At 41.6% G+C, this 19,747-nt stretch overlaps 1 protein-coding gene across 14 annotated transcripts in view; it reads right to left on the reverse strand.

Moving 5' to 3' along the window:
- The window catches only part of dop1a (DOP1 leucine zipper like protein A), a 355,628-nt gene that overhangs the window by 80,924 nt on the left and 254,957 nt on the right, over nt 1–19,747 (reverse strand). For all 14 annotated transcript variants that reach the window (XR_015758480.1, XM_087991490.1, XM_087991491.1 and 11 more), the window contains 3 exons: nt 18,790–18,915; nt 15,139–15,273; nt 5,415–5,470 (listed from right to left, as the gene is read on the reverse strand). Coding sequence is in view for 13 of the 14 variants with exons in the window: in XM_087991490.1 (XP_087847616.1) it covers nt 5,415–5,470; nt 15,139–15,273; nt 18,790–18,915 (317 nt within the window). In the remaining variant the exon portion in view is untranslated. The remainder of the gene's footprint in view (nt 1–5,414; nt 5,471–15,138; nt 15,274–18,789; nt 18,916–19,747) is intronic.

Consider the following 19,747-nt stretch of genomic DNA (forward strand, 5'->3'; position numbering starts at 1 on the left):
ATGCAGCCTTCTCTTCCAGTGAGTTGCTTAATTGTCCATCACCATTCACGACGAGATGTGGCAGGACTGCAGAACTTAAATCAGATCAGTTATTGTGGAATCGCTTAGCTTTGTCTATGTCAGGTACAGACAGCTGGGATCATTACAAAGAGTGGTGAACTCGGCCCGGACAATCACAAAGGATAACCTCCCATCTATAGAATTCATCTACCAGTCCCACTGTCAAGGAAAGGCCGCCAGCATTCTAAAAGATCCATCCCACCCTGGCAATGTTTTTCTACAACCTCTACCATCAATGGAGTCATGACTCACCTTCTCTCAGCCTAGTATAAATACCTCCCTATTTCTCCCTTTTTTTTTTAGCTTTGACAAAGGATCAGTTAGACTCGAAACGTCAGCTCTTTTCTCTCCTTTCAGATGCTGTCAGATCTGCTGAGATTTTCCAACTTTTTCTCTTTTAGATCACATGGGATCCGGGGGAGCTAGCCAATTGGATACAAGATTGGCTTGAAAGTAGGAGTCTGAGGGTGGTGGTAGAGGGTTGCTTTTTGGACTGGAGGCCTGTGACCAGCCTTGTGTGCTGCAAGGATCAGTGCCTTGCCACTGCTTTTCATCATTTATATAAATGATTTGGATGTGAATAGCCAAGGTCTTTTTCTGAGGGCGGGGAATCCAAAACTACAGGGCATAGGTTGAAGGTGAGAGGGCAAAGACTTAAAAAGAATATTTACGGCAACGTTTTCACATGCACGTATGAAATGAGCTGCCAGAGGAAATGGTGAATGTGGGTACAATTACAACATTTTAAAAGGCATTCGGATGGGTGTATGAACAGCAAGTGTTTGTTTTTACAAAGAGCGTGGCTAGTGTATGGAATGAATTGCCGGGGAAGCGGTGGATGCAGGTACAGTTACAACTTTAAGGACATTACAAACATGAATAGGAAGGGTTCACAGGGAAATAGATCAAATACTGGCAAATGAGACTAGGTCAGGTCGGGATAGAACATAGAACATAGAAGAATACAGCGCAGTACAGGCCCTTTGGCCCTCGATGTTGCGCCGATCCAAGCCCACCTAACCTACACTAGCCCACTATCCTCCATATGCCTATCCAATGCACGTTTAAATGCCCATAATGAAGGAGAGTCCACCACTGCTACTGGCAGGGCATGAACTCACGACTCGCTGAGTAAAGAATCTACCCCTAACATCTGTCCTATACCTACCCCCCCCTTAATTTAAAGCTATGCCCCCTTAATTTAAAGCTATGCCCCCTTGCCTGGTCGCCATGAAGGAGGTGGACCAAAGGGTCTGTTTCCACGATCTGCGATGGCAGGATTCAAAACCAGGGCCCCCAGAACATTAGCTGAATTTCTAGAATGATGATAGCATCCCCTCTCCTTGAATTAGTATTTCACATCTGTCTTTACTCAGAAAAAGGAAGATGCAAGTACAGAATTCAAGAATATTTTACTGTAAAGTTCTTGAGCAAAATGATACAAGAAGAATGGAGGTTTTGACTGATAGAAAAGCAGACAAATCTCTAGGACTGGACAAATCATATCCCAGGCTGCTGGAGATGAGAGAGGAAATTACAACAGCCCAGACCTAAATTTTTAAAGCATCTCTAACCATAGCAGAGGTGCCAGCGAACTGGAGGACAACTATTGTAGTTCCACTTTACAAGAAGGGTGGTAGAGACAGATTAAACGAACTAAAGACCAGAGAGTCTAACATCAGTGGTAGGGAAATTATTGGAGAAAATAGAGAAGGAGAAAATTAAGGAACTTAATTTTTCTTTTTGGAGGTATCACAAGTTCTTGGAATCTTTCCTAACTGCTCTCATCTTCTCCTTTAAAGCAGGTTTGTCTGTAGAGTTTTGCTCAATGTAGTACTAAACAAAGGGAACCTTTGGACCAATGCCAAAGGACCTAATGAGCCCATGCATAAGACATGGGGTGGCACGGTGGCACAGTGGTTAGCACTGCTGCCCCTCAGCGCCAGAGACCCGGGTTCAATTCCCACCTCAGGCGGCTGTCTGTGTGGAGTTTGCACATTCTCCCCGTGTCTCCGCTTTCCTCCCACAGTCCAAAAATGTGTAGGTTACATGAATTGGCCATGCTAAGTTGCCCATAGTGTTAGGTGAAGGGGTAAATGTAGGGGAATGGGTCTGGGTGGGTTGCTCTTCGGAAGATCGGTGTGGACTTGTTGGGCCGAAGGGCCTGTTTCCACACTGTGGATAATCTTAAAAAAAAAATGCAAGGTTTGATCAGGAACAGTCAGCATGGCTTTGTCAGAGGCATGTCATGCCTAACAAATCTGGTAGAGTTTTACGAGGAGGTAACGAAGTGTATGGATGAGGGTAGGGCAGTTGGGACAAATTTCATGAGTTTCATCCAGGCCTTTGACGAGGTCCCACATGGGAAACTGATACCGAAGGTAAAAGCTTTAGGGATATAGAATAACTTGGCAAGTTGGATCCAAAATTGGCTTAGATAGAAAGTGGTAGTAAAAGGCTGGTTGTGTCACTGGAACCTGATCTGCAGCAGTGTATCACAGAGATCAATGCTAGGTTCCTTTTTGATTGTGGTAATCATAAATGATGTAGATGAGGGTTTGGGCAGGGTACATAAGTTTGGAGATGGCACAAAGATTGGCTGAGTAGTTGACAGTGAGAGAAGGTTGCAGGAGGATAAAAATGGATTCGCTAGATGGGCAGGTAGGTGGCAGATGTAATTTAATCCTGATAAATCTGAGGTAATGCACTTTGTAAATAAGGGACAAGACAAGGCAATCCAACAAATGGCAGGATAGGATGCTGAGACAAATAGAGGAATTTTAGGGTTCTTGTCTATTGATCCTTGAAGATGGCAATACAGGTTAACAGAGCAGTTACAAAAGCATACATAGTGCTTGCCGTTATGAATCATGACATAAATTGTGTTGGAGCTATACAAAACCTTAGTTAGAGAATAGCTGGAGTCCTGTGTGCAGTTCTGGTCACCACATTGTATGTGATTGCACTGGAGGAGGTGTAAAGGAGATTTACCAGCATGTTGCCAGGGATGTAGTATTTTAGCTGTGAAGACAGGCTGGATAAGCTCAAAATGTGTTCTTTGGAGTAGAGAATGTTGAGTTGGGGACCTATTAAGGAGTATAAAGTCATGAGAATCATGGACAAGGTAAACAAAAAAGAACTGTTCCTCTTAGCTGAAGAAACAATAAAAAGGGGCCATAATTTTGAAGTGGAAGGCAGAAGATTTAGATGGAATTTGAGGAAAAGCATTTTCACACAGGGTACTACATGAAAAGGCAGTAGAGGCAGAAAACCTCTCAACTTTTAAAACGTATTTGGCTGAGTATTTGAAGTGTCATAACATTTAAGGGCCTAATGCAAGGAACTGGACGAGTATAGGTCAGAGTATATTTTTGCCAGCAAAGACATGGTGGGCTGAACAGCCTCTTGTGTACTGCATGATTCTTGTTGCAGGCAACTGATGTAATGGTAACTGTGTCATACCTCCAAGTTCGATATCACTGACAAGTTTAATTTGCCAATTTTTTAAATGGTCATTCTTTGCTCATTTTGCTTTTGATTCCCATTTGACTCCCATGATTTTCATACTCTTCTAGATTTTCAGTTGCATTGATCCTTTGGCATTGGTCCCTTTGTTTAGTACTACATTGAGCAAAACTTTACAGACAAAACCTGCTTTAAAGGAGAAGATGAGAGCAGTTAGGAGAAATTCCAAGAACTTGTGATACCTCCAAAAAGAAAAACTGCAGTTCCTTGAAACAAATACATGTACCCAAATTGAAAGACCTTTAAAGACTGATGAGAGGAAACATAGCAAGCAATACTAAACAAGTTGTCTGGTGTTAGGCTCACGGTAACTGTCAATTCATATCTCGGCACTCCCTCGCCCTCACCCTGTGCACTTCAGAACCACCACCACTTGACCTCCAACAAGACAGTTTTACAAACCAGACTTCAGATTCTAAAAAGCAGCAAGAGTAACAAGATGCATCAGAATAACGCAATCTGGGGCAGAGTCACAACCATGTCCAAAGTCACAATCTGTTGTAAAAAACGATAAATAGAGTCATAGAGACGTACAGCACAGAAACAGATCCTTTGGTCCAATTTGTCCATGCCAACCATATATCCTAAGTTAACCTAATCCTATTAGGGGCGGCACGGTGGCACAGTGGTTAGCACTGCTGCCTCACAGCGCCAGAGACCCGGGTTCAATTCCCGCCTCAGGCGACTGACTGTGTGGAGTTTGCACGTTCTCCCCGTGTCTGCGTGGGTTTCCTCCGGGTGCTCCGGTTTCCTCCCACAGTCACAAAGATGTGCAGGGTCAGGTGAATTGGCCATACTAAATTGCCCGTAGTGTTAGATAAGGGGTAAATGTAGAGGTATGGGTGGGTTTCGCTTCGGCGGGTCGGTGTGGACTTGTTGGGCCGAAGGGCCTGTTTCCACACTGTAATCTAATCTAATCTAATCTAATCTAATATTAGCCAGCATTTGGCTCATATCTCTCTAAATTTTGCCTATTCATGTACCATCCAGATGCCTTTTAAATGTTGTAATTGTACCAGCCTCCACCATTTCTTCAGGCAGCTCATTCCATACACACACTACCCTCTGTATGAAAAAGATGCCACTTAGGTCCCTTTCAAATCTTTCCCCCCTCAACTTCAAACCCCACACCCAGGGAAAAGATCTTGTCTATTTATCCCATCCATGCCCCTCATGATTTTATAAACCTCTATAATGTCACCTCTCAGCTTCTGATGCTCCAGGGAAATCAGCCGCAGCCTATTCAGCCTCTCCCCATAGCTCAAATCCTTTAACCCTGGCAACATTCTTGTAACATTTTCTGCACCCTTTCAAGTTTCACAATTTCATTTCTATAGCAGGGAGACCAGATCTAAATGTATTCCTAATGTGGCTATTTTTTACTCATCTTAAACTGCCCTTGAGAAGATTCTTTCTTGCTTTCTTTATTATGAGGGCTTCTTAGGCAACATCAGAGAGCAGTTAAAAGTCAACTGCAATGCTCCAAGAGTTGAATCACATAAATAAGAAAACCAAATAAGATTTACTTCGCTAAAGGAACTGAATTTAAATTCCTAGCCGTGGTGGGATTTGAGCTCAGTCTGATCACTAAGTTGGTCCTTGTACCACTAGTTCATTAAATTCAGAATGATGCTATCATATATATAAAAAACTCAGATACATAGGTTTGCATCACCACTTAAAAACAAAGCTGATGCACGTGAACCAGCTTAAAACTCTATCTTCGCATAGATTTAGTCAGAATGGACAAAAATGAAAAACTGCATCAAATAAATTGATCTGTATGGTACAAATTGTAAACTGTATATAGTACACTTAAAGCACATTACCTTTGGATATACGCATAGAAAAACTGCAACATACAAACTTCTTCTGGAACTTGCTTCTGAAACATAAAACAGATACAAGGCAAATTGCTTAACTATATGTAGAATTTTCTTGCAATTTAGTTAATAAGTAGCCGTTAGTCATTGGCTGCCACATGCCTTCACTATATATTTTTCTTTAATTATAGGACTGAAGCAGTCCATGGCCAAATGTAGCAAGACCTGGACAATATCCAGGCTGAAAAGTGACAAGTAACATTTGCACCACACAAATGCCAGGCAGTGACCATCTCCTTAGAGGCAATCTAACCATTATCTCTTGACATTCAATGATGCTTTCATCGCTGAATTCCCCAGCATCCTGTGATTGTTATTGACCAGAAAGTGAACTGGACTAATCACATAAATAAAAGGTCATAGCTCCACAGTTACCATAGTCCCTGAGGACCATAGGGTTGTTCTCTTATTACAAAATGATGACTGGTTAACCTGGAAGGTCATCACACCTCAAGCAAATGGAAAAGGTGAGAAGGCAGACCTTCATGGTAACCTCTGCCAGTGTGGGAGTTGACCCTGCACAGTTGGTGTCATTCTGCATCTGTCAACCAGTTGTCTAGCCAATTGAGCTAACTAAACCCAACAGCCACATCAATACAGTTGCTACAAGAACAGGTCAGAGGCTAGGAAAATTGCAACAAGTAACTCACTTCTTCACTTCCCAAAGCCTGTCTATCATCTACAAGGCGCAAGTTAGGTGAATACTCCCCAGCAGCCTGGATGAGTGCAGTTTAAACAACACTCAAGAAGCTTGACACTATTCAAGACAAAGCAGTCCACTCTGTTAGCAATGCATCTACAAATACCCATTCTCTGCCCCACCGAAGTTCAGGAGCAGCATTGTGTACCATCTACAAGATGTACCATAGAAATTCATTAAAGATTCTTACGCAGCACTGTCCAAACCCATGGTAACCACAGTAAATACACAGGGCAACAGATACATGGGAACATCACCACTTGCAAATTCCACCCCATGCCCTCACCATCCTGTCTTGGAAATACAATGCCACTCTTTCAGTGTCATTAGCTCAAAACTTGGCCAATGTGCCACCGTGGGCGTCACGGTGGCACAGTGGTTAGCACTGCTGCCTCACAGCGCCAGAGACCCGGGTTCAATTCCCGCCTCAGGCGACTGACAGTGTGGAGTTTGCATGTTCTCCCCGTGTCTGCGTGGGTTTCCTCCGAGTGCTCCGGTTTTCTCCCACAGTCCAAAGATGTGCGGGTCAGGTGAATTGGCCATGCTAAATTGCCCATAGTGTTAGGTAAGGGGTAAATGTAGGGGTATGGGTGGGTTGTGCTTCGGCGGGGCGGTGTGGACTTGTTGGGCCGAAGGGCCTGTTTCCACACTAAGTATCTAATCTAATCTAATTTAAAAAAACTCCTGGAATTCCGTCCTGAATGGCATTGTAGGTCCACATATAGCAAATAATCTATTCCACCCAAGGAAACAAAGCTTATTCCAATGGTATTCCTTCATCCAAAACTTACATACCACCCTGAAAGATCCTACCAAAAAAAATTAAGGACCACTACTAGGAGCTAAACTGGGAAATTACTGCTAATATACACATTAAGAAGCGCACAAAATAAGCTGGAAAATACTACAGATGCGGGAAATATTAAATTAAAGCCTAAACTATTTGGCAGGTCAGGTAGTACCTGTGGATAGAGATAAACAATTAACCAGTTGGAGCATATGTCCCACCAAGACTGGCATCGAAGCTGGGAAGAGACTAAAATTAGTCTCCTCAGTTGGTTTGTTGGTTCTGTCCAACCTCTGCGTGATTTCTGAAGTAAAAAGGGAAGGGGTGATAGGGAAGGGTTAACTGCCTGCATGCAGGTAGCTCATTAATAACTGCTGAAGGCCAATTAAATGTTGTAGGAGATACTGGTTTAGATGCCTGGAATTCACAGAAGCACCACTTCAGATAGGCGAAGATCATGCCCTTTCTGTCTTGATGCAAAAGCAGCTAGAGGTTGCATTCAGGGGTGGCCTCATTACAAAAGTAATGTTTAAAAGGGATTTTAAGAAGTTACAAATTGAGAGCTTCCATTTTGAAGTACTATTTCTCTTTCATATGGTTATTGCTCCTAACAGGGTTGAGAAGATCTCCAGCATTATGAGTCTGCCTCCCACATTTAGTTAGACAGTAAGCAGTCACTAGAACCCTGTAGACATCACAATCAGTGTTTCCTCCTGGGGGCTGCAATGGGATGAATTCCATAGGAAGTTACTATTTCCCATCCTAGAAGCATTGTAACAGTGATCATGTGACCCATTCAAGTCACAAAGGCTCTCTTCCAGAGCAATCCAGTCAGTCTTATTCCCTTGTTCTATCTTTATGGATATGTTTCTCTCAAATGTCCATCCAATTTCCTTTTAAAAATCATTGCTCATCTCCACTTCCATTATCTTTGCAGACAACAGGTCAATTAGTGGTGGGCAGGTTGTTGGAGGGAATCCTGAGGGACAGGATTTACGTGTATTTAGAAAGGCAAGGACTGATTAAGGATAGTCAACATAGCTTTGTGCATGGGAAATCATGTCTCGCTAACTTGATTCAGTTTTTTTTAAAGAATCAGGAGTTGTATGAATAGTAACAAAGAGGACTGATGAGGGAACAGCGGTGGATGCAATCTATATGGACTTCAGTAAGGCGTTTGACAAGGTTCCTCGTGGTAGACTGGTTAGCAAGGTTAGATCACATGAATACAGAGACAACTAGCCATTTGGATACAGAACAGGCTCAAAGGTAGAAGACTGAGGGTGGTGACGGAGGATCACTTTTCAGACTGGAGGCCTGTGACCAGTGGAGTGCCACAAGGCTCAGTGCTAGGTCCAATGCTTTTCATCATTTATATGAACGATTTGGATGTGAACATAGGAGGTATAGCTAGTAAGTTTGCAGATCACACCAATATTGGAGATGTAAAGGATAGTGAAGAGGGTTTCCTCAGAATGCAACGGGATCTTGATCAGATGGGCCAATGAGCTGAGGAGGGGTAGATGGAGTTTTATTTAGATAAATGTGAGGTGCTGCAGTTTAGAAAGGCTATTCAGGGCAGGACTTATACACTTAATGGTAAGGTCCTGGGGAGTATTGCTGAATAAAGAGACCTTGGAGAGCAGGTTCATAGTGCCTTGAAAGTGGAGTCGCAGGTAGATAGGATAGGGAAAGCGTCATTTGGTATGCGTGCTCTTATTGGTCAGTGCACTGAGTAAAGGGGTTGTGGCTGTACAGAGCATTGGTTGGGCCACTTATGGAATAGTGTGTGTAATTCTGGTCTCTTTGCTATTAGAAGGATATTATGAAACATGAAAGGGATCAGTAAATATTTACAAGGATTTTGCCAGGATTGGAGGGTTTGAGCTAAAGGATGAGGCTGAGTAGGCTGATGCTGTTTTCTCTGGAGCGTGGAGACTGACGGGTGACCTTATAGAGGGTTATGAAATCATGAGGTGCATGAATAGGGTAAACAGACAAGGCTTTTTCCCTGGGGTGAGGGAGAGCAGAAGTAAGGAGCATAGGTTTAGGGTGAGAGGAGAAGGATTTAAAAGATCCCTAAGGGGCAACATTTTCATGTAGAGGATAGTGTGTGCGTATGGAATGAGCTGCCAGAGGAAGTGATGGAGGCTGGTACAAATATAACATTTAAAAGACATCTGGATGGATATACGAATAAGAAGGGCTTACAGGGATATGGGCCAAGTGCTGGCATATGTGACTAGATTAATTTAGGCTATCTGGTCAGCATGGATGCGTTGGACCGAAGGGTCTGTTTTGTGCTGTACATCTCTGTGACTCTATTAGCACTCACTGAAACAAAAACACTCTTCTTCACATTCCTCCTGCATCACTTCCCCAAGATCTTAAAACTGTGTCACTAATCCTTATACCATCAGCTAACTGGAATAGTTTTTCTTTGGCAGGTCTAAATGAAAGAAACAAAGGCGGGCACACGAGTATTAAATCTCCCCTAAATATTTGTTCCAAGTAGATCAACCACAGGATTCCAACTGAACCACGTTTTTAAAATCCCTCATTCCTTGGACTATTCTTTCATAATGCTCCTTGGGTGCTGCCTGACCGGCTGTGCTTTTCCAGCACCACCACTTTTTGAAGGCGAATATAGAAGCTGATCAGTGGCAAATGGAATTCAATCTGGATAATTGTGAGGGGATGCACTTGGGCGAGACAAACATGGCAAGGGAATACATGACCAACAGCAAAATCCTGAGAAGCACCGAGGATCAGAGGGACCACAACTAGATGAAGTGGTTAAGGTGGCAGATGGGAGTTCTGTGTGGTTCTGGAATCCACATTATAGAACAGATGTGGTTGGAAGTTTATTTGCTGAGTTGGTAGATTTGTTCTCAGACATTTCTCAGAAAAAGAACCAGAAGAGATATCACCCACCACAATAGCCCAAGACACATAAATAGAAAGCAGGATAGAAAACCAGCGCTTTATCAGAGGCTCACTGATGACATTACCTAGCATGGTGAAGAAACATCCGAGAACAAATCTACCAGATCAGTAAGCAAACTTACAACCACATCTGTTCTACAATGTGGATTCCAGAACGACACAGAACTCCCATTTGCCACCTTAACCACTTCATCCAGTTGTGGTCCCTCTGATCCTCGGTGCTTCAATCTGTGCTACAAATCTTATTTAAAATCACAAACTCTTATGGGCGCAATATGCTCAAATTAGCCCAAAGATGGGAAACCAATACCATCTGACTGAGTGCCACCTACCAACAACTGTGCTTCCTACACAAATGCCTCAGGAAACAGGTACTACCACGATGTATCAAATACAAACCATCTCTCAACTCGCCACAATCTAGAAGAACATCAGAACAGAATGGCTGCAGGATGCTACAATAAATGATGAATGATAACCACAATCAACTCCACAAATGAACCAGGGATTTGATGCCAAATAACTCTGTACTCTAATGCAGCTGGCCATGAAAGGACAAGTATGTTAAAACCCCACGAGCCATCAACACTAAACGACAGCCAAACTCTCAATACACGGACAATTCAGAAACTTGGATAAAGAATGTGTCAGACTGACCACTCTCAGACACGGAAAAACCTGTCTTAGTACAAGGGATGAATTTCAACCACATGGACAAAAAGGACTTCCTAGCAGCACTGGAATCCACCCTGAAAGACAATGGACTTACGGATGAAATCCAGCAGGCCATAAGACAGACAATAGCACTAACACTAAGCACAAAGAAAAAGGTGAACACACTGGAAAACTCTGGAAGGAGTCAGAAAAGACAGAAATATCATAATCCTAGCAGCAGGCAAAGGATGCATGACCATCATCCTGAAAGAACAAAGATTGAAAAAGCAAAAACACTACTCGCAGACACTGACAGATGGCGATGGACCTGACTCCATGGTTAGAAAAGCATATTATAGCAAACCCTGAGGAAACCTCACAAAATAGGTGAAATTAACAAGACAGACCTCCAAAGAATGAAACCTGAAGGATCCAACACACCCAGTTTCTACAAATTACCCCACTTGCTGCCCCACCCCCCCACACCCCCCAAGACCTGTAGCCTCATTTCCTAGTGCACCGACATACAGACTAGCAAAGGAACTGCAATGCAAACTGAAACACCTAGTAAAAGACTCAAGCCATTCCACCCAGGAATTCCTTGACATCACCAAAGACACCAAGGTGTCTTTGTGAAGACCTGATTCACATTAATAAACATCACTATAGCCAAAGAAACACAAGGACACAAACACCTGAGAGTACCAACTCCATCAGCAAGGACAGCATCTCAAATTAGTAGACCTGTGCCTTACAACTCATTCCACCTTCAACGACAAGACCTACAAACAAATCAATGGAACACCCATGGGAATCACCAATATCAGGACTCTTATCAGAAGCAGTTATGCAGAGATTCGAACGAATAGCCCTTCCCATGATCCAGCCCATGCTTTGGATCCACTACATGGATGACACCTTTGTCATCACGAAGCGCAATAAATTAGAAGAAATTCACAAACACATAAACAACATCCTTACTGGTATAAAGTTTACCAAAGAGGAAGAGGACAACAGACTCCTCTTCCTAGATGTCACAGCAGAATGAAAAGCCAATAGAGAGCTGTAGACCAGCGTCTGCAGGAAAGCCACTGTCTCACACAGTCCTACAGATACACACACTCCTACAGACTCATAACACTCATGTAGACCCTCTCTCATACACAAGGTCTCTCTCATACGCTCACACACACACACTCCCACACTCCCTCTCACAGGCTTATACCCCTTTAGACTCACTCCTAACACCCCACCCCCATGCGCACGCACACACATGCACACACGTTTGTGGGGTGAATTTGTATGTGCAGAATTACATTTTATTTTGCTCAAAAAAAACTGCATGAATCCATTCTGTAAATCTATTTTTTTAAGATTAGAATCAGCCTGAACATTGTAGCACAGACAGTCTCACACAGGGCAGCTCTTAATGCGTTATCTGAGACGACATGACAATGATTGTTAAGTTCACTTGAGAATGTAACTTTAAAAAGTTCTGCGATTTATATATGAAAGAACTGAAACCAACATGTTCATTCTAAAAAACGAGACTCTTAAACAATCCAGATCTTTTTCAATATAAAATTTCAGTCACATCAGACTATAAGCTTTTGCTATAAATTATGTGTCTTATGATTTTATACTCCAAAACCATCTGATGTAGGAGCAGCGCTTCGAAAGCTAGTGCTTTTAAATAAACCTGTTGGACTATAACCTGGTGTTGTGTGATTTCTAACTTCGTGAAATGCAGTGACCAGAACTGGATACATTTTAGTTGTGACATAACTAGAGCTTTATCAAGTTCAATATAATTTTTCTTTTATACTGAATGAATCTATTTACAATATCTTAGATCTACTGTCCGATTTGCTTTGCAAACAATTCTCTTCCTTGCCACCTTCAAAGATCCAAGCCCATTTTTATTACAGATTAGATTACAGATTACATTACAGTGTGGAAACAGGCCCTTCGGCCCAACAAGTCCACACCGCCCCGCCGAAGCGTAACCCCTACCTTTACCCCTTACCTAACACTACGGGCAATTTAGCATGGCCAATTCACCTGACCTGTACATCTTTGGACTGTGGGAGGAAACCGGAGCACCCGGAGGAAACCCACACAGACACGGGGAGAATGTGAAAACTCCACACAGTCAGTCGCCTGAGGCGGGAATTGAACCCGGGTCTCCGGCGCTGTGAGGCAGCAGTGCTAACCACTGTGCCACCGTGCCGCCCAAATTCATTAATTCATTTTCTATTATATTTACCCCAGTTGAAATTGTTATTTGCATGTCTCTCAGCTTAAACCAATGCTTACATTTAGAGAGAGATGAAAGAGGAGAAAAATACCCACTAACTGTTCACTTTTCCACAAGCAAATGCTCGATAATGGTTTTGCAGCCATTCAGAATTCCCCTACATTAAGATTGCCAACCTTTCAGCATGGGAGGGAGGCATATTTAATTTTTCTTTCACTCAGGGCAGCAGATTTCACGAAGACAGATTCTGTCATAACAATAAACATGAATTGTGGGGAAAACAAGTCCAAAGCGATAAGTTGATCATTAAAGTTGATCATTAATAAAAGAGACAAACAAAAAACAGCAGAGTCAACTAAGAAAACTTTTTTAAAATGCATTTTTGGTTCACAGTCAGACAAAGAAAGTAAGTACAACCCAACACCTGGTCAACAGAGAAGAGGGTGGAAACTGGATCTAAGCTCGGGAGATGGGTTTAACTGGGATCACCTCTGATGGACACAGTCTGAGCTGGCCTCGATGGAATTCCCCTGAAAAGAAATTTCCTTCCAAAATGAATTTTCCTCCTCATCAGCTTCATAGAAGCAGGAAGATGAGGGCTCGAGTGCGCGGGAGTTCAGCTGAATTCAACAAATACTGTACACCCTCCCACGGACCTACTCACTCATATCCTCTATTCTCTAACACTCTCAGCCTGGGAGGTTTACCAATGAATATCACTGAGGAGTACTAAAAGTGTCTTTCAAGGTACCAACATACCAACCCACAGCTTCTCCTGATTGCCATTGTTTCTATCATGCCCCAACCTCAGCTGAGGAAGTGCTCTGATTTTCATTTACCCCCAGCAAGCCCACCTGCCAGACAGTAGCCAGACTCTCACTTCCCAGCCTGCAGCAGGAGCTAGACGCTTGTTCTAACCCCCCACATCCTTCATTAGATAATGGTGGTGTCCCAACTCTAACCCAGCAGACAGCAGTTTCCCACCAGCATTTGAACAATGGCTAGTCAGGGCAATTTGTAGTTGCAGGTGCCTGTTGATCAAGCCTGCTCTGGATGCCTCTTATCCTTTCCACCCACACACTCCACTTTACCTGTCTCGGTATTTGATTAAAATCTTTTAAATTTGCAACATCTTCCATTTCTGACAAAAGATCGAGTAAAACATTAATTGCATTTGTCATTTTCATAAATGCTGTCTGAATTGCTGGGGATTTAAATCATTTTTTAAAAACAGATAAAGTTGGTTTCAGAATTGTTCTGAAAGTAGGAATTTATAGTTGAATACAGACTATTAGAAGTATCTTGAGGCACTTTATAAATAAGCTTTGGGAAATGGATGAGAGGCAAAGAGCAAGAATAATTGTGATAGGATTGAAATATTCAAATGAAGAACCCAGGTGAAAAATTTGAGAATGATTTGTGACCAAACAAAGGAAACAATGATAGACTTGAAATGCAAACTGTTTCTTTCTTTACAGATGCTATGTGACCTGCTGGGTATAGCCAGCATTTTTCTATCTTTTGACATTATGCATGATGTATGTTGCACAATTTATGAATAAGTATCTGACAGGGAGAAGGATGAAAAATAATGGACTTCCGTCAAAAATTGGGATTGATGTAAGTTATTAAAAAAATCTTTAATGGAAATTAGCAAGAGTACAAGAGTCCTTGATAAGCCCAAAAGAGAGAAATAATTCATTTGGAATTCAATGAAAAGTTTGCACACTATGGTATGTCACTTAAACTTTATAGGGGATATTATGGCCATTAGATTAGATTAGATTAGATTACTTACAGTGTGGAAACAGGCCCTTCGGCCCAACAAGTCCATACCGACCCGCCAAAGCGCAACCCACCCATACCCCTACATTTACCCCTTTTAACCTAACACTACGGGCAATTTAGCATGGCCAATTCACCTGACCTGCACATCTTTGGACTGTGGGAGGAAACCGGAGCACCCGGAGGAAACCCACGCAGACACGGGGAGAATGTGCAAACTCCACACAGTCAGTCGCCTGAGTCGGGAATTGAACCCGGGTCTCTGGCGCTGTGAGGCAGCAGTGCTAACCACTGTGCCACCGTGCCGCCCACACTACCATCTTGTAACAGATGGTAGTTGTGTCATTATAAGTTGACAAAATGCATATGGAAATCACAGAAATATAACATGTTATTGCATGAGATGGCTATCGGTTTTGGCTGTGACTAGTTTCTGATTAACATTAAACATGATAAAAAGTGAATAAATTAGATGTAATCAGCAATAAAGTAAAATAGTAATCAAACAGTATCAACTCTTTAAAATCAATATTCAACGTACCTTTTCCTTGGTTGAAGGTGGAGGCTGTTTTAACACTTCTTTCACTGTCTGTATAACAGTTTCAACCCTCATTACGCTAATGGAGCGCACTAGTTCCACCAACAACAACTGCTCAGGACAGGGTACAGGAATAACCTTCAAATATTAATATTACAATTTATTTAATCTTGAAATTCTCTTACATGAATCAGTCTTATAGAAAACCAATCACAAAAGTGATGAAATGACAGCCACCCAATCAAAGGAATGGCACTTGCTGATTTAAACGTGTGGTCCTGAAAAAGCACAGCTTGTCAGGCATGATCCAAGGAACAGGAGAATCAATGTTTTGAGCATAAGCCCTTCATCATGATGAAGAGCTTATGCTCGAAACGTCGACTCTCCTGCTTCCCAGATGCTACCTAACCTACTGTGCTTTTCCAGCGCCACACTTTTTGACTCTGATCACCAGCATGTGCAGTCCTCTCTTCCTCTTTGCTGATTTAGTGTGCCAAGGAACCTGGAAGTGGATTTATAAAGTGCTCAGACTTAGAATTATAGAATGATATACCACAGCGATGGTCACTTGGACCATCATGTCAAGTACTTCGTAGTTGAAATGAAATCAGAAAAATATCTGGATCAAAGCAACATTACAGACTGAGAAAGCAATGTCAGTGGCCATCACTTGGAAATGTATAAAGAATTAATGATTGGCATGCATTTTAACGCTTGCATGACAAGGTTCTCATTGTTTGAATCAGTTAAGTAAAACGAAAAAAGGAAAATTTCATCTTAGTGATAATAATTTAAATTTTTCACTGATGGGTTTGGTTCTTATTTATAACTGTTCCTATTTAAAGGTGGTGTGTGAGGCAAGTTGATGTGACACAAAGGGTGCTTGGCACATGCTGCCAGGGGAGGTGGTAGAAGCAGATAAAGTTTAAGAGATATTTAGAAGACACATGAACAGGCGAATAAGAGAGGAATACAGACCATGATTGGCGCAGACACGGTGGGCCAAAGAGTTTGTTCCCGCGCTGTACTATTCTATGAATACAGACGGACCGGTTTAGATGAACTCAAATTGGAAAATAGATTTTAAATTATCATGTGACCACATGTATTTTTCAACTAGACATCAGTGGATGTTTGTTTGCTATTGCCCTGTTTTCTTAAGAGTTCAAAAAGGTCAATGCACTATTTTTGCACTATTTTAAATGTTCTGAAGAAAGTACTAGACCAGAAATGTTAACTCTGCTTTATCTCCATAAATGCTGCCAGGCCTGCTGAGTTTTTCCAATAATTTCTGTTTTTGGTTTTGTCACCATTTTAAAAGTTATGGAAGAAATTATATGCTGCACTCATCAGCACTTAAGTTTAAGAATTATGTTTTAACAATGGAAGATACCAAATGGATTAGACAATGACAATACTGATACAGCAAATTCTGAATGAAGTTCAGCTAATTAACAATAAGGCTAATACTCATATCAAACAGGCTTTAGAAGATAAATTACAGGAAAACTTGTGTAAGCAGGATTTGAGAGACATGGTCCTGCTAGCCCAATCAATTGGTACTTGAATTATATTAACAGTCACTTTATAAAGACATGATACATGAGGATCCTGCTCAATTACCACTTTCAAGCTTTAAAGCCAACACAAGTTTGATAAAAAAAAAGGAAGCATATGTCAGGTATGACATACTAAAAGTACTTCAAAAGTATAGGGAGTGTTACTTAAAGAAATTAGGAGGGCAAAGATGAGCCATTGAATATCTTTGGCAGGTAGGATTGAGGAAAGCTCTAAGGACGTTCCATGTACTGTATATTAAGAATAAGAGGATCACTGGGAAAGGTACGGCCTATAGAGACCTAAGGGGCAAACTGTGTGTGAAGCCAAAGGATGTGGATCTCTCATCTATATTCACAGAAAAGACAGACATTGTAGCCGGGATTTCCAATTGAATGATGAGGTTCTAGAACGTGTTAAGATTAGTATAAGATGTTTTAGTGGGAATAAAGGTGCAATAATCCCCAGGGTGTGATGAGATGTATCCTGGGATGCTATCGGAGGCAAGGGAGGAGTCTGCTGGGGCCATGGAGGAGATATTTAACAATTTACTGGCCACAAATAAAGTGCTGGATAACTGAAGGATACTTAACACGGTTCCTTAAGTTCAAAATAGGCAGCAAGGATAGGCAAGGTAATTACAGACTAGTTAGTCTGGCATCAATGGTAGGCAGATTATTAGAAAAAATTCTGACAGACAGGATTAACTATTACTTGGAAAGTCAGGGACTGATTAGGGATAGTGAGCATAGATTTGCAAGAGGGAGATCCTGTCTGTCTAATTTAATTAAATGTTTTGAGAAGGTGATTAAATATATTGATGAGAGCTGTGCACTTATTAGGTTTACATGGACTTCAGTAAGGTTTTTGATATGATCCCACATGGAAGGCTGTTCCAAAGTTAACAGCCCATAAGATCCAAGGCAAGTTGGCAAACTGGATCCAAAATTGGCTTGCAAGTAGGAGGAATAGGGTGATAGTGAAGAGATATTTTTGTGATTCGAAGCCTGTGGGCAATGGTATATGACAGGGATTGGTGCTGGGACCCTTGCTGTTTGTTATGTACATTAATGATTGGGATGTAAACATAGAAGGTATAATGAGTAAGTTTGCTTTTGAAACAAAAATTGGCGGTGTTGTTGATAGTGAGGAGGATGGTCTCAGCCTACAGTCTGATATTGTTCAGCTGATAAATTGAATAGAGTAATCCTGGTATTGCAAGGTGATGCACCTTGGGAGGTCTAATAAGGGAAGGATATACAAAATAAATGGTAGGTTCCACTAGCTTCAAGAGTTCTTGATGTATGAATCTCTAATGGCTTCAGCACAGGTAGACCTGGTGGTGAAGGCAGCATTTCGGGGCCTTTATTACCCCGGAGCAAGGAAGACTTGTTACAACTTTGATAAACATTGGTTAGGTTTTAGATGGAACACCATGTACAGTTCTGATTGCCACACTATCGGAAGTACATGAATGTGCTGGAGAAGGGGCAGACGAGATACACTAAGATGTTGACTGAGATGAAAAATCTCAGTTATGAGGAGGCTGGGCTTGTCTTTCTTGGAGCAGCAGAGGTTGAGGGTAGATCTGATTGAGATATACAAAATTATGAGAGACATAGATAGAATAGGTTGAGAGAATCTCTGGAAGACGACCAGAGGGCATACGTTTAAGGTGAGGAGCAAGTGGTTCCAGGGAAACTTGAGAAAAACCTCTTTAATCCAGGGGGTTATAAAATTTGAGCATACTGATTGAGAGACTGGTGGAGGTGGATACTGTCACAACATTTAAGAAGCTTCTGGATAACCATTTAAAATACAAGGGCTTAGCAAGCTATGAACCAAGTGAGATAAATGGGATGAGTGTAGTTAGGTGTCTGTTGGTCAGCATTGACATGGGGTGGGGTGGAGCAGGGGGAGGAGAAGGAAAAACAGCTGAAGAGCCTGTTTCTATGCTGTAGGACTCTATACCTCTAAGTGTCTGCCTTTGAGAAAGAGTCAAAAGCAGGACAATGGCATAAAGTGATAATGGACTTCCTGCTAGAACAAAGTCTCATTCCACTGTAAACATTACTCTACAAAAGAGAGGAGTCTTACTTTGTTTCTGATGGTGCTTGCATTCTCTTTCCTCTCATTCCAAACATAAGCAATAGCTGCCATGAAGTGTACACCATGATTCATTGAGATGGGTCCTAAGAGCTCTAAAATCTGTTGCCGGAGGCTCTGGTCAGAAAGGAACAAGAGACACACTGAATTAACTCAAAAATTAATTTATGGACAAGAAAACAAATCACAGTACTACATCTGAAACCACTGGATAATCTTAAATTCATGAACTGGCATTATGAAATGGGAAAAAAAAATCAGATATTATTTTCATTATCATCACAGTTATTTTAGTTCCGTAAATCTTATAAGATTAAAGGCAATTCAAACACACAAGATAGGTGCCAAAGTACAAGTTAGTTAAGACTAATTAAAAGCCAAAGTTGTGACATGTAATCATTGCCCAGACTTTGTGACAAAACAGTTGAGAGGCTAACACTACTCACCATTATTCGAGAGCAAATCTACAGCAACATCCAGCAACTGGAAATGTGCCATTGGTGATGGGTATCAATTGTAGTTTTGTCAATGATGCCAACATCCCATAAAATAATTAAAATGTCTTAAGAATTGAAAGTGTGCAATAATATAAATTTCAGGTACTTACCCACATGATACCTGTGAAATTCAGAAAAAAATTAAGGCTTGTATCTTACGTAATGTATCTTATTTAAATGCATTTTTAACAGTGGCAGATAAGTAAGGTTGAGGAGAATCCAAAGGGATTCTACAAGTATATTAGGGGCAAAAGAGTAACTAGGGAGAGAATAGGGTCCTTAAAGATTAACAAGTCCATTTATGTGGGACCACAGGTAGACCCTAAATTAATATTTCAGTATTTACTTGGAGAAAGACATGGAAGCAATGGAATGCAGGGAAGTAAATCCACATTACTGAAATCCACATGCTGGAAGTCTTAAACGCATAAAGGTAGTTAAATCCCCAGGAG

The sequence above is a fragment of the Chiloscyllium plagiosum genome, unplaced genomic scaffold (genome assembly GCF_037043375.1).
Source record: "Chiloscyllium plagiosum isolate Xiang-an unplaced genomic scaffold, Cpla_swu_hap1 HiC_scaffold_10, whole genome shotgun sequence".
Lineage (NCBI taxonomy): Eukaryota > Metazoa > Chordata > Chondrichthyes > Orectolobiformes > Hemiscylliidae > Chiloscyllium > Chiloscyllium plagiosum.